We start from the raw sequence: 12479 nt of genomic DNA, 5'->3' as shown, positions 1-12479 counted from the left end.
CTGTTTAGGAAATCAATGACAGCTTCACACATGAAGCAGCTGCAGGACTGAGCCTTTAATGAGTCTTTCCCATTTCTAATTTTTATAAGCCAGTTCTAGCAGTAATCTAAAATAAACGATACATAATGGAACTGATGCAAGTGAACATTACTAGCAAATGGAAGGATTTAGAAAAGGGAGGAAAAGACAAAGACAAGTGCCTTTTACAAAATAATTGTCTACATTATCATGCCGTAATAGATAATTTCTTCTCTATAACTCACCCTTGACCAACATACCACTGCATTTAATAGACTTCCCAATACATTTGATATGTGATTTACAACCTGATCACATCTGAATTGGGCCCAGAGATTTCCCCTGGCAGGCTCAGAAAATGTCTGGGGTTGATGGTTGACATGGCCCAACTCTGTTCCCATCGTGTGTTGATAGAAGATGATTTCGAGCTGGAGGAGTATCATTTTAAAATGAAATTACATGACAAAAATAGATTGTTTCAGGATTCAGTACCTTTTTGAAGCTTCATGCCAGATTTGTGCTCGCTTAAAATGGTGTAAATCAGCAGTAACTTCACTGCAGTACCAGAATAACTAGAAGCAGCTAATACTGCTCTTTCCCTTCCCAATAAATTACCTTTATATATGGAGAAAAGTTATTTTCAAAGTGCTGATATGCATTCAGGTGTGACTGCATGCCTCACCTGAGGGTTTTCTTTACCTTTTGTGTGATTTTTCAAGTAGAGCTATTCTTGACTCTGCCAAATTCTCCAAGTAGCACATAGCATAATGTATTTATGTAGAGTCTGTCTCCTGGGCAAGCTGAAGCGGTGGAAATTGCCCGGAGAAAATTGAAACCCTGATAATTGATTTTGCTAGCTCTTAAAGTTTCAAAAGACTTGAATCTTTCCAAGAATAAATCAAAAACTGTTCAGTAGCAGACCATGGGGATTCCCTCCAGATTCTTAGAGTGGTTTCCTTGCTACACTGCAGAAATTATATTCTTACTGATGTAGATTAAGAATTAAATTATTTGCTTAAAATAGTTAAGTCTGTTGCCTGTTGGGGTTTTCTGTGTTAGCTAATTTGGCTGTGTTATTAAGTGCCATTGGTAGGCAGGATCTTTGAGCTCTGGAAGAAAAAAACATGGCAAACATTAAGTATATGACAAACTCTTCAGGCCATAAAATCTTATTAGAAGGCAAATCACAACCTTCCAACCTTTTTGAGATTGATGTGGAGCTAGGAAATCTGTAGAAAATTGATACAGTGTGGAATGCAAATATATCATTCCCCCTCCCCTCCTTTTTTTCACGTTAACCGAGGACTAAACAGGAGAGAAATGATTCCCAAGAGACCACTATAGAAAATGTCCTGTTGGTCCTGGTGTTTACAATGTTTCTATCCAAGTAAATTAAACACAGTGGAGATTGGTCTTGACAAGCTTTTCATTGGAAAATCATAGGACTCTCCCTATACTGGTTTAGTTGTAGGTGCCAATGGCAGAAAAACCTGCCAGATTGAGCAGCCTTCTGACTTCTAGACCATTCTTCACATGTCACCATGCTTCTGTGTCTCAAGATCCATTATGAGGGCTCTTTCTAAATTCAAATTATCTGTTTTATGTTTATAGGCATTTCTAAATTCTTCATCAACACTATACTTTCATTATGTATTTTACATACCTGGTTGTTACTGTATATTATCAAGGTGTAAGTATATTATATTATTATGTTATGACATAAGTATATTATGGTCATATTTAAACAGAACAGATCAATGTTATTTCATAGAATCACAGAATCGTAGAATCATAGAATGGTTCAGGTCAGAAGGACCATCTAGTTCCAACCTCCCTGGCACAGGCAGGGACAACTTCCCCTAGACTAGGTTGCTGAAAACCCCATCCAGACTGGCCTTGAACACTTCCAGGAATGGGGCATTTACAACTTCTTTGGGCATCCTGTTCCAATGCCTCACCAACCTCACAGTAAAGAATTTCTTCCTCATATCTTATCTAAATCTACCATCTCTCAGTTCAAAGTAATTTCCCTTTGTCGTATCACTATCTGTCCATGTAAAAAGTCACTCTTTCTCATTTATAAGCTCCCTTTAAGTACTGGAAGGTTGCTATCAGGTTTCCCCAGATCTTCCCTTCTCCAAGCTGAACAACCCCAATTCTCTTAATATTTTTTCATAGGAGAGGTCCTCCCACTTTTTTGTGGCCCTGCTCTGGACTTGCTCCAACAAGTCCACACCTTTTTTGTGCTGAGCTGGGCAGGTGGGGTCTCACAAGGGCAGAATAGAGGAGAATCACCTTCCTTGACCTGCTGGCCATGCTGCTTTTGATGCAGTCCACGATGTGTTTGGCCTTCTAATGATGTTTATAATATAATTGAAATAGTGGTATTACAGCAAGTGGTTCTGTCCCTGCACACTATAATTTGAAAAACCTGTATCTGTCAAAAAATAAACCAAAAACTATTCAGGAGGAAAGCCATGAAAAATTCATTCAGATTCTTAGAGAAGTTCCTGCACAATAATAAAAAATTATACTCTCACTGATACAGAACTGGCGCTGAAGTAGCAGACCATGGCAGTCTGCTGACGTCTGCATCCCGGTGTGTGACAGGACTGGAAATGCTAGTTTCCAAATTTCCTTCTGCTGCTGCCTAGCAGGATCATGGAGGAGAGCATCTAGAAGTTGCAGAAAGCAGGAGAACCTCTGCAGCCTCTTTGCCTTCTGCCAAAAGACTGGCCTGCAGGACAAATCAGTCTGTATGGCTTCCAGGGGATATTAGGGCTTCTGCAGAAACTAAGTGTTCATTTAGGTGGTAGAACAACTAAGGCTTGCCATTGCTTGTGGTGAAAAAGAAACCCTCAAAACTTTTTCAAGTGGTTTTATCCGACACAGTATTGCCTTCAGTGTTGGCATTTTTTAAAGCCTTTGAGCATTCGAGAGAAAGACTCTAAACATGAACCATCAGTCTTTCACCTAAACTATCCCATGGCACACAGAAAGAACACACATAACTCCCAAAAGCAATATTTGTGCTGGAGGGAGTTGAGGAGAGAAGGGAGCAGGTGAGAGCTGAATGTTGAAGTCGTGGAAAATGGCCTAGGCAAAGAAGGGAGAAGGTATGTCAGAGGAAGATAGGAAGGGAACCCAAAAGCTTCAATAATATTGACTTAATGATGAACTAACTTATCCTTCTATTTGGTAAGGCTGAACACATATTCTCTATTATATAGAGCAAATGACCAGTACAGGTAGAAGTTTTTTTCTTCCCCTGGGAAGTCTATCCTTCAAAAGATTTATGCTGATGATGATGATGATGTTTAATCCAGAAATAAACATTTTGTTTCTGATATTCCGTATGACCTCCATGGAAATGACCCTGTGCAACAAAGAGAGCCTAGGGTTATTGACATGCAATCCAGTTCATAGCTGAACACATCTGTAAAATAAACTCAGTTTTGTTCCTGCAAATTCTCAAGGAGTCATCTAGCTTTAATGTGAGAAAGGTACATTTCTCCTCTTTCTCATGTATTAGGGAATGATTTCTTTCTCTTCCCCAAAACAGGGACATGAAATGCCTAAAACATTGCAAAAGCTGAGCCCTCAGACACTATGCAGGCTCTACAGAAAGCACTTTCAGTCCACTCTCTCCTGAGCTCCTCAGATGTAACCATCCCAGCATGCAGAGTCCAAGTGCCAGTGGGTTGGTTGTCCTCAGCACATGAATTGCCTGCATGACAGTTTCAACACACTCCTCTAAATTTCTCTGTGTTTCCCTTTCCATTTCAAAGACAGTTATTTCAACTCACAGCCCAAAATCCAGCAGATCCCTTTAACCTTCTGAAAATACACCCACATACTCCCCACAAAAGTAATACTGATTTTGTCTGTGCTTTTTTATTTTCTGACTCTACCACAGACTGCTTTATTTACTTGCATATTTAGGAACAACTCAGAATATGTGGCTTTGTACTACTTGTAGCTGATTTTTATAATGATGGCCCCAACTAATTTCCCGCACTTTATCAGCACACTCTGATGTCTCAGGGACATGACCAAGTTCCCAGTGCCCAGTGAATCCCATAATTTCATTTGAGCTTTGATAAGGGTTCCCATACATGCTGTGAGGCTGTTACAAAAATGAGCTGACATGTAATATCTTTAACCCCAGTGAAAGAGAGCAAAGCTGAACCTGTCTTGTCTTGTGTGTGCCAAGGAGTGAGACCATGCCAGAGTGAGTTTCTACAGCTCAGCTGTTACTTAGCTCCTTGCTAGCTCAGTTGTGCATTTTGATCTCAGAGCTGATTTTATTTCAAAAGAAAAATTAACAGGGTCTGGAACAGGAAAATTCTTCAGTCAAATCAGGAGGAGCACAAGGAGCACAAAGAGCCCATACAAACACATATTTTCACTGGTATTCTGATGTCGCACACTGCCCTGTCACAAACATCTGCAGAGTTTTATCTTCTCTCAAAACAGATCCACCCAGTTTCCAACCCTCTCCAAAAGATTTTCCACAGAAGCCCCTGACCTTGCAAGCTCACTCCTTTTCATTACCCCTAAATCAATGACTTCCTTAGGAATACTACGAAGCCACCACCAGAGTCTGAAGAAAATTGGAGGAACTGATTTTTCCTAAAGCCACAATGCCCATGCATCCCCAGAATGTAGCTGCCTTTTCAAAGTAGACAAATAAGACTGAGAAACCACCTCAAGGGTGAATTTTTGCCCCACCATCTCCACAAATAAAGCAAGACCTTTAGTCCTCTCCAGTAAAAGTCTGAGATGCTGCTAAAAGTCTGAGATACAGACTATTTCGGAGCTGCTAGTTCTTGGTACTGAGCTGCCCAGTACTGCTTTTTCTGACATCCCTTATAAATCAGGCACAAAGCATTTCTGGTTCTTCCATTGCCATGGATCAGTCTGAAGCTTACTCCAAATCATTATAGTATACATTTGTTTTGCCACCTTTTGTTCTGAGCCTCTTTGTTTTTCACTGGAGACCAAGTCCCATTTCTCTTCTCATAGCCCTGGCTGCCACTTCTGTACCAGCCTATCATTTCTCCATTGTTTGCATATCTGTGCATTAAACTGACCTACATCTCCTTCTAGGGAGTGGGTAGCAGATGGTGCTTAGGTGATATGGCACCTCAAGATGGTGCTTGAGTGGCTTGTGGGTCACAGAAGTGGGAAATGCTGGTTGCTTCATAAGCAGCGTGCAGCTGAGCTCCCTGGGGAGTGCTCTGCTTGCTTGTATCAACAGCTTTGGGCCAACATGAGCCTGCAGGGTCATGTGCAGAAAGTAGGTCAGGCAGGTTATCTTGGCTGCAATATTTGCTTGGGAGCTGCTGGGATCAGGGACAACTGCACCACTCCCCTCTTTTAGCATCACTGCCTTAATGAAAAAGTTGATCAATTCAACAGAGAAGCACCATGGTGGCTGTCACTGGAGCACTTTTCCTGTCAGGAGAGATTGGATTTCAGCCTGGAAAAGGGACAGCTTTGGATGAGATTATCAAGAAGATAGAGATAGTCTTTATAGGAGTGTGTAGGGGGAAGACAAGAGGTAATAGGCACAAGCTGGAACAAGGGAAGTTAAGGCTAGGTAGAAAGAGAAACTTTTTTAGTGCCATGACAGTCAAGCCAGATAATAGGCTTCCCAGGGAGGTCATACAGTCTCCATCCATGGAGGTTGTAAAGACCAATTTAAAGCCCTGAGAGACTTAGTCTGAGATACAGCTGAGCTTCCTTCAAGCAAAAGCTTGAACTAAAGACATCCTGTGGTTTCTTCCAGTCAGTGAGTCTATGATTAAGAATCAGTCTGTTTTTAACAAATCCTGCCCAAATCCCAGGCTGCAAAGGGCAGTCACAGCTGGGACTTCACATTATGGAAATTCATCCCATTCTTTGTGGTAGAGACAGAAAAATTCAACCAAGTTCGACCAATCCATTGTCAATACAGACAAATTTCACACAGCACAACGCCTCAAGTCATTGAGGGATTAAGACTTAAATCTGAAGAAGGGTAGCAGCTGTGCAAGTATCCTTCCTTCTTCCTTTCTTTTCTCTTTCTGAGGGCCCAAGTCTCTAATCTCTCGTGCTATCTCTGTCAGAGCAGGGAATAGCCAACATAGCTGGCTCCTGCTGCCAGGCAGCAGGCAGCTTCCCCTGCGCCTATCAGAGACGGTCCCTGCACTCTGCACACTCAGTCCCTGCACTGTTTGCTCCTCCTGTGTCACTCTGTCCTTCCCGCCTCACTCAGTCTTCCTGTCTCTCTTTCCTCAGTGGCAGGATTACAGAACCTGTTGCTGGAGTGCCCTTGTCTGAGCTTTCTGCCTGGCTTTTTTCCTCTGCTCAGATCTTCTCTTTGCTGCGGTAAGTCTGATGAACAGCTTCCTTGCTGTCACTGCTTGGTGACACGGCACAAGGGCTTTAATTTAAGTACTTCCCTTTGGGAGCGTCAACCTGCATTTTCTAGGAACAGCCCTAGGAAAGTCCGGGCACCATGTGACATCTGAGGAAAACAGGGAGGTAACCAAGGCTGCTAGTGAAAGAAGAAGTAAGAAATTCTTGTCTCAAGAGTGATCAGAGAAATTTAAGATTACTTTGGTAGCGCTTGTGTTGAATTGAGATTGGGGGCCATGAGTGGTCTGCTACAACAGTGGTCAAGGTTCAGGTGCCACATGAAAGGTGAGGCAGGAGGCTTCAGAAAGCCTCCAAGCCTGGTTCTGAGCCTGTATGGAAAACTGCCACAAAACCTCCAAACTTTTGTTCAGTTTTGTACTAGAAAATTGAACATAAAGCATGAAGCTATTCGAATTCAGTGGGTAGCTGATACAGCTGGTTTTATCTCTGCTTTCTAAAGTAACACATAGGGCACTGTCTATCTAGACTGTAAAAAGGTACTTGTATTTTTCTGGAGGGTGATCAGAGCTACAGAGGCAGGGGCAATTCCAGGGTTTAATGTTTGCTGCTTTGAGGTGTCACTGCAGACCAATCTGGTGTTATATAAAGATAAAAAATCAGATTTTATCAGCATGTGTTGGCTGCTGCAAATATATGTAAAGCTTTGTTTTAGAGAAATGTGTGTGTATGTGAACTTTGAGCATAAAGTGCTAAATACCATCACCCATTTTAGAAGACCTTAAAATAGCTCCTGGCTGCAGAGCAGGTGCCATGTGTCCTTCTGCTGAATATAGGGGGATGCAAAAGCTAAATATAGACCAGTCTGTAAACCCTCTAGAAGTTAAAGCTGCAAGAAGGAAATCAGGAAGCAAATCCCATAAGAAGGAAGGGGAAGCACACTGTTTATAAAAGGTAAACAAAACTCTGTGACAGTCTTCAAGGCAGCCTGCCAGACAAGCTAAGAAGAAGATGTTTAATTTGTGTTTTGGTCATGCCAGGAGGGTGCCTGGGCAGCAGTGCCAGCTCCCAGCAGTGCGAGAGGTGGGCTGGCACACCCCAGCACAGGAACAGTTTTCCCAGCAGCAGTGGGATGGCTATTGCAGCTCTGCTAAATCAGTCACTGGCCCTTGCCTACTGACCTTTTACTTTGGAAATACTGGCTGTTTTCAAAGCACAGTGAAGGCAAATTGTGCTGTAAATGTGAAATATCAAGGGATATAATTGCAGACAAACAAGCTCAGCATGTAACCAGACTGATCTGAGGCATACACCTTTTGCTGTTGCCTCTGGATGCAGCTGTGGCTAGGCTGTGTGCTCAGTTATGCTGAAATCTCCATTTCTGTCCTGAGTCTTCCCAAGTTCTTAACAGAGGAAGGAGAATGGAGAAGAGTCTTTCTCACAGTGGGGAGGCGGCAGCACCCTCTGGGTCTTGGGGTGTTCCCCACTGAAGGAGAGGAGGACAGCAGTGACTATTTGTAGGCAGCAACCACAAGTGTCAAGTTTCCATCCAAAACACCAGGGCCAAGAAAGGTGCTGATCTCACAGCTCTGGAACAGGTCCAGGATTTGGGAATGCAGGAGAAAAAGAGTAAACAAGATGCAATGCTCAAACTCAGTCAGACTAGCCAGTCCTCCCCCTTGCCATAAAACAGGATAAGGCTGTGTTGGAAATTCAGTGCCTGGAGGCAACAGTAACGCTAGTAGAAGTTGCAAAACTGAAGAGGTGGCCAGTCTAAAATTGGGCAAGTCTGAAAAACCAAGGAATTCCTCTTCTGGACTCCATCACCTCATTTTTAGGCATTACTGTGTTTAAGATAGAGTATAATGTAAACACCTTGGATCTTGCTGAAATTGGCACCAAAAGTCTTTAATGGCCTTATAAGGGAGAATTCCTTGTGTACATCAAGGTTAAGCAGGCTGGAGTACAAGGGAGAACTGGGGTCAAGTGCTGCAAAAACTCCCAGCATCAAAGGCTGTAAGCAGGCAATTCCAAGATGCTGTGACTCCCTCAACATAAACTGCAGCACTGTGGAAGCTGTTGTGCAAAACAAGGTACAGAAGTCTTTACAGGCATTGTGTTTGTGCTGGAAAGCAGTCATCAGACCTTTGGTTTAGTCTGAGGAAGAACAAAATAAAACATTAGGATATTTGTTTGTGTGTGTAAATACAGCTGCTAGACCCAGTGGGTGGGCACCTTTGGGTTAGAAGTTTATTGCTGTGTATCTCTGGGGTTGCTGCCTGCTCACCATTCTGGGCTGGTGGATGGAAACTCAGCAGTTGTGAATGGTTTCAGACTCAGCCATTGCCATGGTTTCAGACTGATTATAACTAAATCCTTTCTAGCCAGGAATGTACGTTAGGGAAGATTTCCTGCAAGGCCAGCTTGTAAGCATCTTGTGTCCTTGATTCTAACCATCCAGTTTCTCTTTCATTCACCCATGTTTTTCTCTTGTTACTGAGACACATCATGCACAGATCAATTGCCACAGTATATTTAAAGCCTACAGTATTTGGAGACATGCTTTGTGATTCACATAAGAGGAAACCTTTAGCCAGAGAGTGCTGCCACATGAGTGATGAAGTTGGGAGGCAGCCAAGGGAGAGCGTCGGGGTACAGAGAAAACGTTGGCTTGAGCCTTCTTACAAAGAGGGGGAGATAGTCTGAAAATAAATTAATATTTGGAAATGGAGCCTTTTGCAGTCCTGCCCTCCCTCTGTGATGAACATATTACAAAAATAGCTATTTTGATCTGGGATATACTTTCTGAGACTTTTATTCTGCCTAAACAAGAGCTGGTAGTCCTGGGTTTTCTAGCTGATTGATTGCCAACTGCCAATTAGCTCAAATTAATGATTGCAACAGTAAACATTAGCCTGAACATGTCAGAGATAAACACATATTTTGTGGAGTGTCTAGATTAGCCTTTACAATACTCTTACTGACCTTGAATTAGTTGGCAGTCAATTAACTCTAGTTTAAAAAGATCACAAACAGGAGGCTAACATTTGTGCTATCTGGAATGATTTACTTAAATTGCACATATAGGGTCTAATTTTTCAATGTCAGTTAAACTCGAAATTACATCAAATCAGATCGCTATAATTTTACAATCATTTTGCACTGATATAGTGACTGTGCCACAAGGAGTGAGGAAACAATGGGACATGACTGTGTGACAGGTTTGTGAGACCAGGTCCAGATGCATTCCTGAGCCATTTCTGCTGACAAGTTGTATCTATGGGTGGACTGCAGGGGCATGGATTAATAGCTAACAGTTTTCAAGTGCTTCCTGAGCCCACTCAAAGCTTTCAATTATTTACTTGAGAGATGATAAATCATTTGACTATCTTATCTGCAAGCCTGGTCATATAGCTAGAAAATCAAATCCTCAAAAATGTTGCCTTAGTGATGGCCATCACTGCACTTCCAAACATCACTTTGACTGGGGAGAATTTAAGAAGACTGAGTCATTTATTACAATGACCTCTCTCTTATCAAATAATGCCTTTGGTCATGTTATTTACAGTTTTGAAAGCTGTAGAAATTTAGACACTATAGAAAACATATGTTGCAGCCTGTTTGAACAGGGAACAAAATGATTCCCAGTTAGCTCCATGTTTTCAAAATCTTTTAAAAATAAGAAGGCAATCACTTCACATGCTGGAAAGAACCAACCAAGTAAGCTTCTTCCCCTCTTCCCCACTGGCACCATTATAAATCATATTATTAAGGAAAGGAACAAAAATCAGTCTGGAAAAGAGAGAGAAAGGACTCATGGCTGCAAAGAGTACAGAGTCTGCAGTCAAGCAGTAGTGGAGGTTAGTTGCAGATCAAGGTCCAGCTGTGCACCCCACACCTCTGCATTATTTCAGGAGGGCAATGCAGAGATGCCAGCAGCCTCTCCCTCTAAGAGGGAAGGAGCCTTCACTACTCTGAGTTTTCCTGGTGCTGAGGATGCTCTTGCTGACAACCTCATTATCAGGTCCTGGGTAAGCCAGAGCAGGAACACAGATATGTTGGGGGCTCTGTATTTGCCTGGCTGAGTGCAGCTGCTCAGAAACCTGAGAAAACAAAAGCTTCCCTTTGCACACTGGGAATAAATTAGCTGAAATTCACCCCACAAAACACCATGGACTATCAAACTATGATATGTGTGGTTGGATTTATTTCATTGTGATTTATTCTGTAGTTTGTACTTTGTCAAAGAAGCTGTCAGCAGCATGCAGCAAGTACAAGAGAAGGGTGGTTTATAGCTGTTAATTTTATTCTTTGCTGTTCATGTGATGGTACCAAACCACATCTCTTGTAGATCAAGCACCATGCTGGGCTTTCTAAGGGCACAGTGCACTTTTCAGTTGCACTGAAAATATAAATATAAAAATATTAAAAATATTTAAATATTTTTTGTGATTATTGACTTAAGATGTGTCAACAGGAGAGAAGCGGGAAATGAAACTAATACAGCTCTGAAGTGAAGCTGCCCATATCAGAAGCCTGTGTTACAGGTAAACAGATCAAGAAAAGTAAACATGTGGCAAATATTTTATTCAAGGAGGAAAATGGTATAAGTGACTGGGGTGTCATTTCATGTGTCATTGCTGTCAGTGGGAATAAGAGGTTTTCATTTTTAAGTGTTAGATTTGGGTAGGCTTTTCTCTTGGAAAATATATAATTTGCCTTTCTCCTTGCAGGCAAATCACCTTGGTTATTTATCTAACTGTGACATATTTGTCAGGCCAGAACCAATGGATAAGCTGCCATCACAAATTTCACACAAAATCACTCATATGCTGGCCAAGCTTTGGGAACATCTTGATGTCTAATTCTTTATAGGGCTAGTTCTATGCCTTTAAATTAACCCTCCATTTGTTTTTCTGTCAGGTGCTGCACTAAGCATGGAGAATGACCAGTCTTCCACCTCACCTGGGCAGGACATCCAGGGGCAGAGTGGGGACAAACCTGCCCCTGGCCTGCCATCCCCTGCTCCAGTCCCCATGGAGCAGCCAAGCAGCTGGCCCGAAGCAGCCATGTGTGACATCTCAGAGGAGCTGAGCCGGCAGCTGGAGGACATCATTAAAACCTACGGGTCTGCCACGAGCCTGATGGAGAAGGAAAGCACTGCTACAGGAGCAGACAGGCCTGAGAAGGGAGAGCCAGGCAGCTTGGAGGATGCAGAGTATGAAGATGGAAATGAAGAGAGTGAGAAAGAGAAGTTGGCTCCTGGGGATGCTTCCAAAGCAAAGGAGCCCAGCAGCAACAAGGAGCAGAAGCTGGAGAAGAAAATCCTGAAGGGACTAGGTAAGCATTTACATACTCCCACAGCCCTTCTGCAAACACAAGTGAGAACTCCCTGGTCCTTGCTCTTTGCCATGTTAAGTTTCTGGTATGGATGTTAGGGACCTCCAGCTACCACTGAAAATTATAGTGACCTTTACAACTTTTCTATAACTGATAATTACTTTTGGCACTACCCAACACGTAGGCTATATCAGATATTAGTTCTTTAAAAATAAGAATTGCATCACACAACACTGATGTACTACTAGGCCACCCACACTGGTTAGCCAAAGCTGTCAGTGCAATGACACACTGCACAAAGTCACTTAGAAGAAGGAAAACCTAGCCTCTCATCTGTACTTTAGTGAATGCTTTCTTCTCTTGTCTGCTCAGATATGGCTACTCACTGGTCAGAACAGTAATAATGGTGCTACTGTGTGGCATGGGACCTGCAGAAAAAATTTACTGTCAGTCACACCCAGGTTATTTTTCATTTAGTAAACCCCTGGACTCATCATATAGTATATATGAAATAAGCCAATACATTTGTTCTCTAACACCTCAGCCCTGGTAGGGCTGTCAGCTGAGCTAGAAAGAAGTCTTATCAAGTTTTTGAATACATGTACTTTCTGCTGGGCAGCCACTAGAGAGCAATGTAGTTACATTCTAATCTAATATAGATGTAAATTATTTCCCTTCCTACATTTAACTCCAGCCAATCTTCAAGCCTCTCCTTTGCATGAGAGCCCAAACCCAAATGCAGACTAAGCCTGTAAATGAAT

General features: G+C 42.3%; 1 protein-coding gene across 2 annotated transcripts in view; it reads left to right on the top strand.

Moving 5' to 3' along the window:
• The first annotated feature begins 6257 nt into the window (after window positions 1-6257).
• TXLNB (taxilin beta) overlaps window positions 6258-12479 on the top strand; it is a 38442-nt gene continuing 32220 nt past the window's right edge. For both annotated transcript variants that reach the window (XR_009485820.1, XM_059841845.1), the window contains exons 1-2: window positions 6258-6390; window positions 11302-11718. Coding sequence is in view for 1 of the 2 variants with exons in the window: in XM_059841845.1 (XP_059697828.1) it covers window positions 11316-11718 (403 nt within the window). In the remaining variant the exon portion in view is untranslated. The remainder of the gene's footprint in view (window positions 6391-11301; window positions 11719-12479) is intronic.

Source organism: Haemorhous mexicanus, chromosome 3 (genome assembly GCF_027477595.1).
Source record: "Haemorhous mexicanus isolate bHaeMex1 chromosome 3, bHaeMex1.pri, whole genome shotgun sequence".
NCBI classification, from domain to species: Eukaryota; Metazoa; Chordata; class Aves; order Passeriformes; family Fringillidae; genus Haemorhous; species Haemorhous mexicanus.
Note: the sequence above shows the minus strand (reverse complement) of the source record. Positions and strands in the feature narration are given on the sequence as shown.